Source organism: Pygocentrus nattereri, chromosome 8, assembly GCF_015220715.1.
Source record: "Pygocentrus nattereri isolate fPygNat1 chromosome 8, fPygNat1.pri, whole genome shotgun sequence".
NCBI lineage: Eukaryota > Metazoa > Chordata > Actinopteri > Characiformes > Serrasalmidae > Pygocentrus > Pygocentrus nattereri.
Genome location: NC_051218.1, coordinates 27108743 through 27127971, shown reverse-complemented (window position 1 = coordinate 27127971; position 19229 = coordinate 27108743). Strand labels below are relative to the sequence as shown.

Sequence of the window (19229 nt, the reverse complement as noted above, 5' to 3'; positions counted from 1 at the left end):
GAGGACACATACAAAATAAAGGTCACTAAATCAGTGATTATACACATTCAGAATTGATACATATCTAGCTTTCACTATGTAGCTGAAATGATCCATTTCAGTTCCATAGGAATTACATTTCTGTCAAGCCTGCAGGTAATAAAAATACAGTCTTTATTGTCTGTATTTTACACAAGAAAGCCTTTATGTGCTGTCAGTCTCATAAATGCCAGTTTTAGGTCAATAAATGTAAGCTGCACCCTGTGTGACCTTGCCGTCTACAGGATGAGCCCACTTTTATGCAGGGCATGCCAAATACAGGCAGCCTTGGAGTGACATGGTCACGGTTTTCAGTTATTGCCTCTGTCTGGGTTCATTATCTCAATAAAGCAAGAGCACTGTGTGTCTTTGTTAAGAAACAGCTTGACAAAGTCTTATATGTAGATGAAAAAAAGAGACATTTTATTTGCAGCTGATGACAGGAAACTATTCCCCACAGCTGTCTTCAATCTTCATTAGAACCATCTTTCTAAGGTGTGGAAGCAACATCATATCTTAAAATGTCATGCAAGTGTCTCCTTTTTAAACCCATAGGATTCTGTAGATTTTGTTGTATTTGATGTTTAATATGCAAAACCATTAAATGTTCCTTCTGAGAAGATGCAGCATGTATACACCATATATGTATACATATATATCCTATATTTTGCATGTCATGTTTTACATGTTTTCCTCATGCTTGTGTTGTAAATTATGCAGTGCAGAGGTCCATACCAGCTTTATCCGTATTTTCACTCATTATTGATCAAAGGCTTTGTGCTGTAACTAGACACATGGAGGTAAACATGGCCTTCATTAAGTTTCCTAAGAAGCTTTAATAAAAACCACTGGAGGGAATCTGCTCTCCCTAGCCTGGTTGAGTTCACTTCCTCTGCAGTTGTGCAACTGTTTCACAATTTACACCAGAAAGGGAGGAAAAAGTTCCATTGTAATTGAGCCGACCAGTGGCCCATCTCCAAAAAAGTTCAGTACACCACGTAATATCGAATCTAAGGTTTCTTAACTCAGAGGATGTAGCCAGGTTGGTGTGTTAGTTCTGCTTGATTAGCCAGAAAGCACTACAGTTTGTCATGCTGTTTGATGTTCAGGCAGGCTTCAGCAAAACCTTACTCATTTAGAAAGGACTCTGATATGTTGATTTGATTTCTCTTCACGTCTTTATCCTCTCCAGAACGTCTCAGCTGGTTTTAATGCAGCACAAGAAACGGGGCAAACCAACATATTTCCCCTTCGCAGGCGCTTCTGGCATGTGTCCGGCTGTGTGTTGAGCATGGCGAATTCCGTGTGGGGGAGTGCAAGGGTATAAAACTCAGCAAGGGGCTCCTGGTGTCCTCACATTGCTCAAGGACTCAAGAACTACAAGGTAATTTGTTTGAGTTTAAGTGCTCAGTGCTAAAGATACAGCAAAGTATTCATAATTTTAGTAATAGTGGAAGTTTAGATCAGTGAATTTACATCTTGACACTGTTTTGACTTTAAGCTTAGTTAAAGTTATATATGTATATATGTATATATATACACACACAATGTTTCACCACTTTGGAAAGTGAGGGATACTGGATATATATTTTATGATGACTTTTTTCTTAATGTTATACTGCTGACTTTCATCAACACAACTAAAATTTCTTTTTCCTTTTTTCAGAATGTAGAATCAGAATTTTGTTTCCTTAAATTATTAAATTAAATTAAATTAATTATTTGAAACTTATGAAAGCTCGCTGTACTGGCATATTAGAATCAATTTATACATTTACATGCAGCCAAATTGGATTTATGTTCATTTTAATTGTCTAAAATGTTCCTGTGTAACCACATACATCTTTTGCTTTCTAGAAAGACCATATACAACCTCACAGCAAGTACAGTCAGGATTCCACAATGACTGGATTGCTTCATTTCAACATATCGCTGAACAACACATCAGTGGAGGAATATGAACTGCATTCAACTTGCCAGACAAGCCCTCCAGTCCAACACCAGAATATCCTAATCCCGACCATCTACAGCATTATTTTTGCCCTGGGTATTATTGGAAATGGACTCGTGGTATTTGTCCTCTGTCAGACCTCTATCCGTAAAACAGTGGCCAACACTTACATTCTCAACCTAGCACTCTCCGACCTACTCTTTCTCCTTAGCCTTCCTTTCTGGGCGGTCTACTACTCCTTCGATTATGACTGGATCTTTGGTCAGCTAATGTGCAAGTTGTGTGGGGGTCTACTCACCCTCAATTTGTATGCTAGCATCTTCTTCATCACTTGTATGAGCATGGACCGCTACATGGCCATTGTCCACCCACTTAAGTCTCAGAGATGCAGGAACCTATGTAGAGCCCGAGTGGTCTGCTTCTTGGTATGGTTTGCTGCAGGACTGACCACTATCCCTACCATGATGTTCCGAGACACTCTTCATATTAGCAGTGTGACCGCCTGCGTGATCCACTTTCACAGCCACAGCTGGTTTGTAGGCTTGGCTTTGATGAAGAACATCCTGGGTTTCCTGTTGCCATTTGCCATCATCACTAGCTGCTACTGCAGCATCGGGAAACATCTTCTAACAGCTCCTGGCTTGGACAAGAGCACCAGCAACCTGGACAGAGTCCTCAAGATGGTGGGTGCCGTGGTTTTGGCCTTCTTCTTCTGCTGGTTCCCCTTCCATACGCTCACTTTCTTGGACGTGCTGGTCAGCCTCAAGGTTCTGAAAGCCTGCAAGGTGGTGCAGACCATCAGCCTTGGGTTACCCTTCACAATCTGCCTGGGCTTCTCCAACAGTGCTATCAACCCTTTCCTCTACTGCTTTGTGGGCAACCACTTTCGGGAACAGTTAGGAGGTCTAACCCAAACACATGCTTCCAATTTGTCTCAAAAACGAGGCTCTTTCAGCACCAGGCTCAGTTCGTTCTCTAGGAAGCTGAGTGACCTCAAAGACTTGGCAACTCCAGAGAACGGCACGGTGTGACTGATTTTAAAAAGTGTCATCCATGCATTAATGGGAATTGGTACATATTTTTTAACTTGACTTTCACAACCATCATTGTATTGACTTAGTGCTTTTATATGTTATCAGGTTTTGAATGGTGGAAAACATGACTCACAATTCATTGTGAAGGGAATTTGTCATGGTATTATAGTGGCATGGAAATAATTAAGCTGCTGTGGACTAATGGACTAAATACTGAGCTTTCTTAAAAGACTTATGCCAGTGAGTGATTATTGTGACTGTAATTACAAAACCGTTATTACAGTTGTATGCATATATAAACTATAATTTATATGTATATATAATGCATGGTCTGTAAAGCCATTGTACTATTAATAAATTTTAATTCATGACTTTTGGACATTCTTACATTACTATTATGCATCACTGTTCATTTAGTTGCAACTGTAGCTGTTATATAAGCCCCTGAAAGTCTGATTTATTACAAGGGGTATGACAGCAAGGATTAAGGAACAGAAAATGGTATATATTCAAGGCCATCCCCTCGCATTCCAGCAATTATGACCAGACATCCAGAGCACACTTGCACTCACCAGTTTCATGGTGAATGTTTCAGTCTCATCATAGTAATACTCTTTCTCGGATGTCAGTGCATGAGAAATCCATGGGCATCCTCCCAAATTCAGTTATTACACAATCTGAAACCTTGTAATATGTTGGAATTTGAATCACCCTGAAAGGAGAAAACACAGAGTGCTAGTATTTTATACAGCAGCTCTGTTCTTTTATCTCAAAACATCATTTGTATTATGGAAGCACTTAAAAGGAGCAGAAAATCCTGCTCTTGATTTGTCACTTTTCTAACATTTGAACAAATAAATTACACTTCATTGCAACCACCAGAGGGAGGCATTTAGTAATAATTGCCTGATTCAGTCATGCACATGGTCTTGCAAATGAGTCACATTTCTTAAGAATAAATCCGACAGACTCCTGTCAGCATGGGTAGAAAAAAAGGGAGAAATGACAAAAATCTAGAGCACAGTAGAGCAGGTAATTAGTAATGTTACCTTCTATTTCAATTTAAATTTTTTTATGTCTTTTTTCTGGTTCCACTGGTGTTAAAAATTCAGTAAATTTCAGTATAAGTAGGCGTTCAGCTGCAAGAGAGAAGAGATTATTTTAGCTAATCTTTAGTTTAATGGATTCCCGAGAGCTGTGGAGCTTGGGCAAAGCTTAACAAGCCATGTCAATGGCATTAGAGATGCATGCACACAGCCTGCTAGCCATAAACATCATTAAAGGCGAGCGGATACATCAGCAGACACAGTACTCATCATTACTGACATTAAGTGTGGGACTGCAACCAGCACTGCTGAACCAAGTAGAACACCACGGCTGCTTGCATCCTTGTGGTATGTTTTGGTACAAAAAGAGGCCTGAAATTGCATTATTTTCTACAGGAAAAAAGGTGAAACTAAGACCTTTGCTTGAGCCATTTCTCCCTCAGCTGTCAGCTCAGTGTCATGTGAGTCACATTCTAAATGGGCTTTAACTTCAGTAAATTTTGTACATTAGGGGAAACCTTATGGCACATGACAGAGAAATTAAACATATTCTGTATCCAGTTAAAGCCATTTTATAAGCATATAAATTTAAACATTATTTGCCATATACATTTATGTTCAGCATGATTACTTTGCAAAAAACTTACTGAACTTATTTTGAATCACAGCCTTAAATGAAAAAGTGTAGTTAAAAGACATATAGAATGGACTCCATAGTCACAGCCTTCAAAAGTGCACCTCTCCGCTCTATCAGACACTAAATTGTTGGTCCGCCTTGTAGAGGCAATAGCTTGTCTGCTGCTGCACAGTTTGTAATAGTCATTATCTGGTTCTTCATCAGTAGCAGTTGTCACAGAACACTGTTGGCTGGACATTTTTGGTTGGTTGACCAGCAGGACAGGTATATATGTATATACTTTGAAGTAAATAGATAAGAAACTGACAAAAACATAAGACACAGGCTCCAACAGAGTTCAGACATCACATGGCTCTTTAATATGAGACTATAATATGTAAAGCAAATTTTATACCAAAAATCCAAATTCACTATTCAGTTTTTAAACATTCATGACTACTCAAATATTCAACAATTCATGACTCATCCCTAGAGTTTATACTTTAATCAAATGACTTGATTATTGTTACTCCAGTATTAAGAGTTTCCAAAACTTGTTTCTCCATTAGCACAATTACATAAAGAACAGGTTGAAGGACATCATCCGCCATCATTAAAGATAGTCATCTATTTTACTTCCAGTCTTGAAAATGAACAAAAAAGGTCTAATTCCAGTTATGCTTGAATCAGAAACCCATTTTCTACAAAGAATAGTCTGCCACTCATTCTAATGTCTATAGGTATGAACCATGTACCTCAGTCACCGTGTAGTAAAGCCAGTACTAACCAACCAAACTCATTCACAGGGCAACTGGAACCACAAGGGTAAGCAACCATTTAAACCACCACTTTTCAAGGTACTGCAGCAATGACCCACCACTATTTAATGAGCCTTTTTTGCAAGAAATGTAAGTGCATTAACAGCATAATGCTGGAACGAGTAGCCCTAAAAAAAAAAAAAAAAAAAATACGTAAAGTGCTTTTCACTACTGGATATTTGAAAGAATGCACTTAATGTTAGATACAATGTTGTAGAGCTATGGCTGAATATAAATGGCTTTTATTTGAACATATAATGCTATGTGTAGAAGCCAAGCTTTGTTCCTGCCATTGTTACAGACTAAGAATGATATCTTACGCAAAGCAAAACAACTCACATAGATAATCATGCCTTAAAGCTCTGTGCTTCCAGTGATAAACAGGTAAGATTGGGACATACAAATATCTGGGTGTGCACTTGTACAACAAGCTGGACTGGAGCTATAACACTCTTGCAGTGTACAAAAGAGGCCAAAGACATCTCTTCTTCCTGAGGAGGCTGAGGTCTGCATGCTACACTGGATGAACGGAGAAGCACATTCAGTGGCCATCTGTTACAGCTGTGCTGTGTTAAAGAGCGCCGTGTGAGATCTTTCTTACCTATTGCTATAAGGTTCTACAACAATTCTCCTTACTGCAGAGATGGTACTAATCTTCTGCTATCTGAACTGTGCTGAACCACATCACTGTATCTCCTCTTTAAATAATACACACTGTGCAATATATCACAACTATTACTGTAATGACATTTTTCACTGTGCACTTTACACTACAATACTGATGCAACTCAGAGTTAGTCATGTCTATAATATGTGCTGTTAGACTACCTCATACCACTCAGTGCCTGCTGTCTTGTAAATACAGCAAATCTGTCTCAAATGCATTGTAAATATGTAAATGTACTTTTATACTTTATTTTATTTCTCTTGAACTTTAACTTATATCTAGATTTATTTCTATTTTGTATTTTTCTGCATAGTTTATGTAAGTTTATGTACAATTGTATGTCTTGCTACAGAAACACTGCAATTTCCTTCCAGGATCAATAAAGATTGATTTATCTATCGATGTATCAATCGATCTATCTATCTAAAGATACTGTAGCTGGCCAGCTGAGTGGAGAAGAGCGCAAAATACACACATAATTACTACTGAAGAATGCAGTACTGATCACATGGTGTTAGTGTGGAGTCTTGTGACACAGCCTTGGTCTGATTTTACTTCCCTTCTCTTGTTATTGGATGTAATTGGTCTGTGCCAAACAATTGAACTGTGGTCCATCAGAAATCACGTCTTGGTGTCATTCTAGTGACCCCTGCTTCAGTTTGCTTCTGCCGTGAATGCCCTTTTACAATAGACCACACCAAACAAAATAATGTAACACCACAGATTAGTTTATTCTATAACCTCTTAATAATGTCAGAGCAATAAAAATAAAAAGAAATATGTTTAATTTTGGTGCATAGATCTCATCATAAATCGTCATATTTTTGGCCAAGCATCAGCAATTTAATTGGTTTAATTTAAATAGGTAAACCTATCATAAAAAGCCATCGTTGATTTTAAGAATCTCATTTTCTTAGGTTTATGGTGATGACAGTGCTCGTATCAGTACAAAATGTCTGACCAATAAACAAACAGCTATACAATTTGTGTGAAACCAACCAAAACAAATGGAAAAACCTAAACTCTGCGATGGATTTTCAAAAATAAACTGGGTCTAAAAGCAGCCTGATGTTCTTCAGAAATGTTCGTGAAACCCAGTGAAAGGCAGAGTCAAATAAACATGGACAGTGTTTATGAATATATTATGACATGTTATTAGCATGACACAAAGTGGCCTAGATGCATTTTGTCACTTAGCCAGATGTTTATTTTTTTTAAATCAAGAAGTTTTGCCCCACCACTTTTGAAAGTATGGCATTACACCTGTTCATGCACCTGTGATGACAGTTTAACAGTTTTTCTTACACCCCCTCTCTGAAATATTACTCTCAAAGCTTCATTTGTAATAACTAGCATTCTGTTCAGTATCTCTATTATCACTTTCATACTTTCATAAAAATATTTGAACGTTTCTATTATGGCAATTAAACAACTATATATTCTACTATTGAAAACGAGTCGTGGAAATCATGTCCCTGTCTGCTCAGTTATGTTTGAATTTAGAAACTGACATCCAGACACATTACTGGATCCTTCTAATCAAGAACCTGGATTCTGCACCTGGCCTTCAGACATACAGGACAAGAAATGGTTTCCAACAGACAGGTACAGCATACAGTATAAAGTATCTCACAAAAGTGAGTACACCCCTCACATTTCTGCAAATATTTTATTATTATTTTATAAATATTTTATTATTATAGCGACAACACTATAGGCTGACAGTCCATAACTGAGGTGCCCTTGAGCAAGGCACCTAACCCCCAATTGCTCCCTGGGCACCGTGGATAGGGCTGCCCACCACTCCAGGAAAGTGTGCTTACTCCCTAGTGTGTTACTCGTGTGTGTTCACGAGTCTGCATGCATGTGGGTGTTTCACTGCCCGGATGGGTTAAATGCGGAGGTCTAACTCCACAGTGTGCAAAACACAGTTGGCAAATGGTTCTAAATTCGAAAATTCTAAAAAAAATTATACAATTCTAGAAATGAAACTTGGATATAACTTCATAGTATAATAGTCAGTGTACAGCTTGTATAGCAGTTCAGATTTACCGTCCTCTGAAAATAACTGAACATACAGCCATTAATGTCTAAATAGCTGGCAAGTGATTACACCTCACAGTGAACATGTCCAAATTGTGCTCAATTGTCTCCTTGTCCCTCCTTGGTGTTATGTGATTCGTTATAGTTACAAGGTTCCAGGTGTGAATGGGGAGCAGGGCTGTTAAATTGGGTGTTTTTGGTACAATTCAGTGGGAGGTCAGCCTGTCATATGCCGCACAACGCATCAACTCAGTCTGCATGATCGTCATCCCAGAAGTAAGCCTTCTGAAACTTCTGAAGCTGATGCACAAGAAAGCCAACAGTTTGCTGAAGATAAGCAGTCCAAGACTATGGATTACTGGAACCATGTCCTGAGGTCTGACAAGATCAAGATAAACGTGTTTGGGTCAGATGGTGTCCAGCATGTATGGCGGCATCCTGGTAAGAATTACCAAGACAACTGTCTCTTGCCTGCAGTCAAACATGGTGGTGGTAGCTGCATGAGCTGCATGAGTGCTGCTGACACTGGGGAGCTGCGGTTCATTGAGGGAAACATAAATACCATGATGCCCTCCCTTCGGGAACTGTGCCGCATGGCAGTTTTCCAACTTGATAACAACCCCAAACACACCTCCAAGATAACAACTGCCTTGCTGAAGGTCAAGATGATGGACTGGCCAAATATGTCTCCAGACCTCAAGCGGAAAGAGGAGGAACCCAAGGTGTCTAACATCCATCAGCTCCGCCATCATGGAGGAGTGGAAGATGATTTCCAGTAGCAACCTGTGCAGCTCTGGTGAATTCCATGCCCAAGAGGGTTAAGGTTGTGCTAGATAATAATGGTGGTCACACAAAATATTAACACTTTGAGCACAATTTGGACATGTTCATTGTGAGGTGGACTCACTTGTGTTGCCAGCTATTTAGACATTAATGGCTGTGTGCTGAGTTATTTTCAGAGGATAGTAAATCTATACTGCTATACAAGCTGTACACTGACTACTGTAAGTTATATCTAAGTTTCATTTCTATAATGTTGTCCCATGAAAATATATAATAAAATATTTGAAGAAATGTGAGGGGTGTACTCACATTTGTACAGTAATATTGTAATAGTCTGTCTGACACACCCATACTTCTATGTCGATTTCCAGTCAAGATGTTGTCAACAATATCTAACGATTAAAGATGTAGGCAGGTAATGAGGGCAGCTCAAGAGCTCCTCAACAGTATACTTAGTGTAATCCCCTAAGCTCTGTCTGCCACAGTGTGCTTTCACTTGACCAAAACCTGTGACAAGTTTCAAAGGCTTTTTCTCACACCTATTTCTAGAAATACTTCCTCAAAATTGCAATCATATATCATGAAAGATTGTAGAAGACTGTTCAGCTTCCAGTCTTGAAAAAAAGAAATACTATTCAGCTCCAGATATATTTAGAAACCCACGTTCACATAGAGTCTTTAAGTCAATAATCTGGGCACAACATTAGACACACTATAGTCCATCTACGCCTCTAATGCATGTAAAACCATAATCAGCCACAGTGCAGTTAAGATGGCACCATACGACCAAACATAACACATCTGTGACAAGTTTCAAAGACCTTTTCTCACGTCTATTTGTAGAAATACCAAAGGTTCACATGCAGTGATTCACTTCCGTGATGTTTTGTCCGATATCTATCTTCAGATAGATCAAAGTGGCTGATTTTTCTCAAGCCTTGGAAGGTTTCCCAACTTTTTTCATTTATTGGTGCAATAAAATAGAGCAAAGATACAAGATATAAAATCCTGCATGGTTTGGCTTTTCATCCTCTAACTGCTTTCATTAAGCAAAAAAAAAACTGATAATAAGTCTACTAGATCAGTGATGAGAAGATATGAGCTAGCTTTGAAAAAAAGACATCCTTTGGACACAACATTTTCAGTATGAGCACTTCACACTTGGAATGAACTTCCTGGCTTTCTCAGATCAAGGTCATCACTCTATGTTAATAATTTTAACAGCTAACATTGTCTTATTATTATTTTCTCTTTTGTGTTGCTGTATTATTCATATTTTATGTAATTTTATAGCTGCTTTTTTAGTCAGAGAGTTGAAAATCAGCCAAGTTGGCAATGTGCAGCAATGTTTATTAATGTGCATTGTCCCTGTTAATCTACATCAAATAAACTAAACTAAATAGCTCCTTCATGAAAGATTTTTTTTACACTTCAAGCATTGAAAATAATGGTAAATAATTGAAACCAACTAACCAAATAACACAATGATGTCACATCCTACTTATTTTTTCATTTAGAAACCCCTTTACCATATAAATTCTCAAGTTTCGTATCATAGTAATGCGACAGCATGGACCTATTTAACAATAAATGGTCATTACTGGGATTAATAATTTAACAGCCCTTTTTTGTGTATTGTACCCAACTACTAAAATACAAACAAACTGGCTGTTTGGCTTTCTTGTTTCCAAACTGTCTATTCTTTATAGCTCCCAAATGACCATACAGCTTAAGTTTAACAAGTATAAACAAACATGACTCACTGCTGCCCTCTGAATGTTTTATTGGACCAAGATACACACACACACACACACACACACACAACTTCTAAGCCACTTCTCGATCTGGGTCATGTGCACCAACACACACATTTTCTTTTCTTTTTTTGTCAGGTCCTCAATATGTCTCAGTAAATGTGACAATACAATTTTTTTTACGTTCCGTTTGCGGCATATAGTCTCCATCAGAGCAGTACTTGTATCTAGAATTGTATTTTGGTCCAAAATCTCTTTTGATTAACTTACACTGAAATGTAAAGTATTCCTTCGCCTGAAAAGTGACTTTAGTGATAATGTGAATGTAAAAGATAACAACTGGGGAAAATTGTGGTCAGTGTAAATAATTGCAGTTAGCTCAAATAATTGCAAACAGGCAATCATGTATAAATTGTGACTACTGTTATTCCCACTAATACTTTTATGGCATGAGCAATTTACATTTAGTTAAACTGGAGCCGCTGTCAGAAACAATGTGGATGCATGTAAGTCAGATCAAACTGATGAGTGATGAGTTTCACTGGTGTATCTTACATTCATTTCTTGAAATACTTCTTCTAAATCATGTTTTTGTTTTCAATAGCAGTTCTTAGAAAGGTGGATGGAAATGCAACTTTGACTCAAGCTACGTTATTGAGAAAACACTGTAATGGAACACTGTAAATAATAATATAACCGACATGTCACGTCATATACTGTACAGTATGCGGCACAAAATCATTTAAGTTAGCATAAGTGATGAATTTCCACAGTGATTTCAACTTCACATAAGAGCAGCTCTGAAGTATATTATCTGCAGTGGTGTACTTTACATAGACGTATCTTGCTTGTCAGTTTTAGCAATAATACAGGTGATACATGATGAGCCTTATTCCATGATACAGTGATTATACAGTACAGGCACTTCTGTTGCTACATTGTTTTTAGTTTTTCATTATATTTTGTTGATGGTTCTGGGTTGCTTTACTGGATTCTTCACATTGTTTTGAAAGAACAGCTCATAGAAATAAAATAAATAAAATATAAAAATGTAATAAAAAAGAAATCCTATCCTGAAAAGTAGTTTGAGTCTGGTGAACAGTTGCACTGGTATGCCAGGAAGCATGAGTTCAGGAGCTCGTTAACTTTATTCATGCTATTTTCAATATCATCTGATACCTTGACACTATAATATTGACTATTTCCGTTTTCAAAAATCATGCTTGCATCGTCTGTCTCAACCTTATATTCCTACTCAGTCTACAGTGCAATATTCACAGCCTGCACCTCCTCCGAATCTGTGAACCAGACTTTGCAGCAAATCCTGAAATCATTGCAACTGTGCATTTTTGCACAGAATGACAATGCAAAACAAAACCCAGGCCTTATCTCAAATCACACTCTCACAAAGTGTTCAACTGACATTTTCCACACGTACCAACTATTCTTGCGGAAAAAGGTTTTTTTTTTTTTTGTCTTTGAAGCAATTTCCTGCTTCTATCATCATTTCCTGTTCAAGGAACAAATAGCTCTTGGTACGGCGAAGGTGAGCAAGAGAGTAAGCGCGATGGAAGCACTGCCTTTTTATCATGGGGCTATCAGCCGCGAGACCTGCGAGATCCGTCTAGGGGAGGCCGGCAAAGATGGCAGCTACTTAATCCGTGACAGTGAGAGCGTTCCTGGAGCTTTCTGCCTATGTGTACTGTAAGTTCAGCGTGCAGGCGTGTGCATCTTTCTTCAGTTTAATATTCCCTTTAACCCCTTGAACGTTAGGCATATTATTCAATTATCAATTTGCTGTTGTGGGAAGAAAACCTTGTATCTCCAAAATTATAGTTTTAGAGGAGAAGGAAAAAAAAACTTCTTTTACTTTTAATGTTAGTCATTTCTCCGCGCTCCCGCCCCACAAGTCATTTTGGGTCATTTATTTTAGTCCTTTCATTATGAAATTTACATACAATTCAAAGGGTAACAGATATTTTCAATATATATCAAAAACTGAAAAATGACAAAAAAGGAGATGCCAGGTTTTCTTTTGACAACTGCTACTTGTAATACTTATCATTTAGTAACATATTTATTTTTTTGTAATTGCTGTATAACTAATATGTCACTAAACGAGTGAATAATTGGTTGAATTGCTCTTAGGGTTGGTTTCCCAGACAAGACTTAAGCCTTGTCTTGGACTATGTAACAGTCTGAATGGAGATCTGGTCCAGGCTTTCCTCCGAACTAAAAAGGCTTTCCGGTGGTAAATCACTCCTGATGATGCAGTTTACACTGAGACTAAATCCATGCTCATGAAATCAGGTCATGGGTTTTAAGCCCTATGACTTAAACTGTAGGCTTATTATTCAGTTATTTAATATAAAGATTTATTATTCAGTAAGTATAATAAATTATTCTGTATTTACTATGAAACTAATATGTTCGTTATGCAGTTATGACAGAGAAATGAAGTGTGGGCCACATACAGACTCCTAGGGTTTAATGGATATCATAATTCATAATGGAGCAGCAGATGATGCTTGCATGCAGGCTCTTCAGCCTCTCAAGCTTTTCATTACTAGTATATGTTATTTGGCAACTACTTAGAAACTGACACATACATTACAAAGTTATAAAAAAAAGGTCTAAAAGTGAGGATTTGAAGTGTGGGCCCGCGCTGTAAAAAATAAATAAATACATCTGCTTAACTAAATTGAGTTAACTGGGGTCATCCAACTTCTTAGTTGAATCAAACTTACTAACTTAACATACTTCTTTAGTTCTTCAGCTCAGTTAGTTAAACACTAAAGATGTTCTTACTCAAAGATTACTTTCATCACTCAGTCCCGTCAGGCATGGGTGTCATTGCTAGGATTCTCATCTTGTGATGTTGGGGTGTACATTTAGACAGTTGTCTATATGTTACTGTGTATTTACAAGCCAATAAAGTTCAAGGGGTTAATCCATTTAACTTTACATTTAGAACACATTCTTCAGTTCAGTTGGCTGAAGGCAGTTCACAGACCTAAGACCAGATTTTATCTCAGTCCAAATTTGCAACTGCTTGTTATGATTTGAATTCTTTGCTGCTTTGACTTGAATGTGATTTGGCCCTGTGACATCTAACTGACAGGAGCAACAACCTCGTCTACACTTACCGGCTACAGCAGAACAATGGAGGCTCCTGGGCAGCAGAGGTGAGACTTTGGTCCAGTCTATAGCATTCTCGTAAAATCTCTCACGTCTATCACACAGTGACCCGTTAGTGAAATAGAAATTTCTTTACAGATGCACGGCTCACTGACTTAGTTTAAGAAATACACTCTGCATCAATGCATCCCACTAAAGTCCTTCCCTGCAAATGTAAAGGCTCTCTCACAGACCATGTTCACGGTTTGCAAAGAAGGAGCTCCAAAGAATACAGCTAACCTTTGAACGTCAGAGAACAGAGGAAAAACAGAAACACATCCTGCAAACAAAACCACTAAAAACTGCTTCCTTCAGTTATGGCTCATACAACATTGTTTTTTGGCTCTCTGTCACCACAATATTGTCTTTTAGCTGACTGCAGCAAGTGCACAAAGGGAGAAAACCAACCAAAATATGACAACTGTGTTAAGTATTTTACACAGATCTCCATCATTTGTGGTTTTAAATGAAAATCTGTAGACCAACAGGCAGCCTATACGCATATGTAGATGTTTGTGTTTACTTGCGTTTGTTCCAAGTAAAATAACAATGTATCATTAGAGTAAAAGCAAATAAACATAAAGTAATAAAAAAGAAAACCTAGTTTCTCCATTTTGAAAATACCTGTTAGCCTTTACATTGCGTGTAAATTTCAAGACAAATGAACCAAAATAAATTATATATATATAAACCTACTTTTAATGTAAGTCAATGGAACTTTTGCCAAGGCATTCTGGACAATATATATATATATATATATATATATATGGCTGCTGTCGGAAGAAAACCTTGTATCTTCAAAATAGTAACTTTACAGGAGAAGGAAAAAACATACTTTACTTTCAATGTAAGTCAATGGAACCAGATGTGTGTGTGTATTGAAAATAGTAACTTTAAAGAAGGCCAAAACACTCTTAACTTTTAATGTAAATTTAATGTAAAGAGGTTTTATTCTAAGTGAAAAGAAAAAAAATCAACAAAAAAGGGAGACACTTTTCTTTTTTGACTGCGACAATAATAAAATAATGGAAAAATCTATAAAAACACATACATATATGCCGTTGCTGTTAAAAGAAAACTTGGAGAAGTAAAAAAAATCTTACATTTCAATAATCTAAGCTAATAGAACATTTTACTCAAAGTTTATTTGGACCGTTTCTCTTCATCTGTTTTTCATGACATTGGGGCACAAGCGGTAGCTGGTGTTTATAGATCTAAACCTTCTAAATCCTTGACTACACAGACCATCGCTGATAACCTAACAACCTTTGACTTTGATTTTCTACTATTAAGTACTCCAAGTAAGTCTTTAGGTTTAAGTTTAAAGTTACCAAAAATAACTGTAAACTGAAATACCTCCACCATCATTATGCTAGTCACATTCTCACCTCTTACTTGCTCAATTCACCCTTCGCTTCGAGTGTTGAACTTGTCTGCAAATAGAAATAATTTTAAACATGCTTATAAGTCACATTTAGGTTAGGAATGGTCATTCTGTAAAATCTTTCAAACAACTCCGCTACACTTTAAATATACTATAAATATAATAAAAAACCTAACTGTGCATGTGACGCATGAGTATGTAAGTATGTACACACAGGAAAAATACGTCAGTACTGTTTAGACTGTTGGTACTAATTATGACAATGCATTAAGTCATAAATCATGAAACATGTTTATTACTGTTCAATGACAGACAAAATATTAATAATAGAAACAGCTTGCAGTCTTAAAGTGTACATGTGGATTATATGTGCCTTTACTTATCAGCAGTGTTTCTGTATAATTCTGTATAATGAAATGAAAATGATTATTGTTAATTATTTATGTTGATTATTAGTATTAGTAGTAGTAGAAGTAGTAGCAGTAGGAATTGAAGTAGTAATAAAAATAATAGCAAACTATATTATTATCATTATTATTATTATTATTATTATTATTACTATTATTATTATTAATAGTAGCAGTAGTAGTAGTAGTAGTAGTAGGGGTAGTAGTAGCAGTAGGAATTGTAGTAGTAATAAAAATAATAGCAAACTATATTATTATCATTATTATTATTATTAATAGTAGCAGTAGTAGTAGGGGTAGTAGTAGCAGTAGGAATTGTAGTAGTAAAAAAAATAATAGCAAACTATATTATTATCATTATTATTATTATTATTATTAATAGTAGCAGTAGTAGTAGTAGCAGTAGTAGTAGTAGTAGTAGGAATTGTAGTAGTAATAAAAATAATAGCAAAATATATTATTATTATTAGCAGTAGTAGTAGTGGGAATTGTTGTAGTAATAAAACTAATAGCAAAATATATTATTATTATTATTATTATTATTATTATTATTAGTAGTAGTAGTAGTAGTAGTAGTAATTATTATTATTATTATTAGTAGTAGTAATAGTAGTAGTAGTAGTAATTATTATTATTAGTAGCAGTAGTGGTAGTAACAGTAGTAGTAGTAGGAGGAGGAGGAGCAGGAGTAGGAGGAATTGTAGTAGTAATAAAAAATTACAGCAAAATATATTATTGTTGTTGTTATTTATTTGTAGTAAAAATAGTAGTAATAGCAGTAGTAGTAGTAGCAATAATAATATGTTTCCCTTTAATTGTATTTAAATTAAGTTAATGTGAAGCACAATAATGATATTGTGCATTTCAATTTTTTTTTACTACTAGCGGTCAAGTTTCATTTTATCCGAGCAGTTGCTTTGTGAGTAAGCCACATCTCTTCATCTCTGAAAGAAAAAAAAAATGATATCACAAAGTGCACCCTCCCTGCGAGCGTGAGACCTCGCTTGAGAAAACCACAGTTTCCACGGGACGGGCCTATGTATGTTTTTGTGGTGGCCATAATTTGGGCTCAGACTATGTGCTAAATAAAGCAGTGGCAACATGCGCTGTACTCATCAAAATAATATCTGCACATATAACTCAAATTAGCATTTTGAAATATGTAAAATATGTAAACAGAAAAGTGTGACAGTGACAGAATGCATTTTCAATGCATCTTGCAGTTAGCACTATGAGTGTGCAGATTTAGTGGAGTTTTATTTTCCTTTAGAAATGTCTCAGATTGTTCTTAGTCCTAAGGTTCAAATATTAATAAGTCAAAACTTTTGTTGTCCTTTTACAGACGGCCCCCGGTCAGCAGAAACGCTTGTTCCGGAAAGTCAAGAATTTGATAAGCGCCTTTGAGAAGCCAAATCAAGGCATTGCCATTCCACTGCTCTACCCCGTGACTGTGCAGAATCAACACATGTCCCAAACACAGTGAACTAACTCAGCGAACACACTGTCACACATGTGTGACATTCATTGTGGATTGTTTTTTTTTTCCCTGGATGTGATCATCAGAATCACTGACTTTTCAATGACTTTTCTTCTGTTCCACTCTTACAAGTAACAGGCAGCACCTATCTGGATCTGCATATACTTGACCTGAGTTTGCGTTTGTGTATCTGCTGTGCAGTTTATTAGTGTTTTTAGTAAAACCAGCTTAAGAGCAGCCATTTATAAAACTGAAGAAGACCTAAATGTAATTAAAATAAATAATGATTGTTCAAATGTACAGAAATGTATTAAGTTGACACTCTTTTATGTTAACTGAACATTCTACTGAGAAAAAGTAGAAAGAAAAAAAAACGTTTATGTTCACAGTCTGTAATTCATGAAAAACATTCTGTATGTTTACCGCATGTGGTCACATTTGCACCTCCTCTTCCAGTCAGTACAGACCTTAACCCTATGTAGTCAATAAGCTGAGTCTCACTTTCATTTCATTCTTTTTGCAAAATCTGTACTGAAAAAAGTGGCATGTATTGTGGGAATCTATCAAACTTAAGTTTACAAAATTGATCAGCTCAGTAATAGACCGTTATACAATTACAAGCCCGTCTGTAAAGATGCCTTGTGTCTTTCAAGATGCACCAAAACTGTGAAACAAAACATTAACTTTTAGTTGAAGATCACTTTTGGTCTTCTGCTGAGTTGTAAAGAAAACATCATGAAGAAAAGACATTTATATTTTGATGGAGTTCGAGAAAAGTTCAATCTTGAAAAAAAGGCTGATGTACATATGAAATACTTAAAAATAAAAGGCGTTTATAGTAGGGGACACTGAACGTTATTCATTTGACCTTCCTTTATCTGTCCCTTTGGTGAACCTTGCTTTGTCTACAATCTGAAAGAAAGACATTCTCCAGAATTTTAAAGATCATAACCTTCCCCTGTGTTCAAGAAATCATTATGAACAAAATGAATCTATTTTTTGACAGAGAACAACGAAGAAGAAAAAAACATCCACAAACACAAACCAAAAGGCTTGCTTTGGGCCAAAGCCAAAAGCGCAAAGCCTGATGATTTCAATGCAGGCATACAGTATCGCATCAATCTGCACAGTGCCCAGACAACTGCCACAGGAAGAGCACCTTGTCTCCTAGCAACGGCGCTCTCAATATTCTACCGATGTTGATGCTTGGAAACGAAATCAGCCTTATCACACAGAATCAGAAAAAAGTCCATTTACGGTGATTTTTGTAGCCTCATGGATATTTATGGCTTCCGACATTTACATTGAGACTTCGGCAGCTGCAGAGGTGGGCAAAGAAAGAGCAGAGTTAAACAGAACAATGTCTATACTGCAAGGAAAAGGGGATGTGAGATATATTGCAGCACATACAGCTTTTTCACAACCACAGCAGACCACTGACCACAGTGAATTAATCTACTTGATGCCACAGGTAACTGTGAGTACAGTAACACACATCTACACTTAAGGCAGCAAGGAAAACCTGTATTACAGAGATTGTTCTGGGAAAATCTAATTTGCGCAATTTTCTACAATACATTTTTATTGTCTCATGTTGTTTCTGTGGTTTTGCACTGGAGCTATGAAGCTAACCCAAATCATCACACACACACACACACACACACACACACACACACACACACACACACACACACATACACACACATGGTAACTGTATCTTTGCACACACATACACAAATATCTAAGCCACTTATCCTCATAGGTTGTGAGGGGTGCTGGTGTTTTACACAGTCACACCTAGGGCAATTTAGCATCTCCAGCTGGCCTAACTGTATCTTTGGACGGTTGGAGAAAACCCATGCAGACATGGAAACATAAGGACCCTGATTCACCCCGCCGGGGAATCGGACCCAGGCCCTTCCTGTTGTGAGGTGACAGCACTACCCACGCTGCCACTATGTCACCTCAGATCACTAAAGTCAAGTTATTTATTGTTACAGCCACGTCATGTAAGATTTGGGGATTTTTGAGGCCTCTTTGATGGAATTGTAGTT

The 19229-nt window shown here is 36.9% G+C and overlaps 2 protein-coding genes across 2 annotated transcripts; both read left to right on the top strand.

Moving 5' to 3' along the window:
• Window positions 1-1198: 1198 nt before the first annotated feature.
• LOC108430887 (type-2 angiotensin II receptor) lies at window positions 1199-3374 on the top strand. The gene is made up of 2 exons (XM_017703703.2): window positions 1199-1402; window positions 1876-3374. The coding sequence occupies exon 2, from the start codon at window positions 1921-1923 to the stop codon at window positions 2998-3000; it is 1080 nt and encodes a 359-aa protein (XP_017559192.1). The 5' UTR covers window positions 1199-1402; window positions 1876-1920; the 3' UTR covers window positions 3001-3374.
• Window positions 3375-12275: 8901 nt separating this feature from the next.
• Window positions 12276-18028, top strand: sh2d1ab (SH2 domain containing 1A duplicate b). Its single transcript, XM_017703712.1, has 3 exons — window positions 12276-12434; window positions 13852-13915; window positions 17041-18028. The coding sequence occupies exons 1-3, from the start codon at window positions 12298-12300 to the stop codon at window positions 17179-17181; spliced, it is 342 nt and encodes a 113-aa protein (XP_017559201.1). The 5' UTR covers window positions 12276-12297; the 3' UTR covers window positions 17182-18028.
• Window positions 18029-19229: the final 1201 nt, after the last annotated feature.

What these genes read in the sequence shown, in the direction of transcription:
- LOC108430887 (XM_017703703.2), top strand. Translation starts at nt 1,921, where the DNA reads ATGACTGGATTGCTTCATTTCAACATATCGCTGAACAACACATCAGTG.
- sh2d1ab (XM_017703712.1), top strand. Translation starts at nt 12,298, where the DNA reads ATGGAAGCACTGCCTTTTTATCATGGGGCTATCAGCCGCGAGACCTGC. An exon ending in GCTTTCTGCCTATGTGTACT is followed by an intron (nt 12,435 to 13,851) that starts GTAAGTTCAGCG and finishes TCTAACTGACAG; the next exon opens with GAGCAACAACCTCGTCTACA. An exon ending in GAGGCTCCTGGGCAGCAGAG is followed by an intron (nt 13,916 to 17,040) that starts GTGAGACTTTGG and finishes GTCCTTTTACAG; the next exon opens with ACGGCCCCCGGTCAGCAGAA.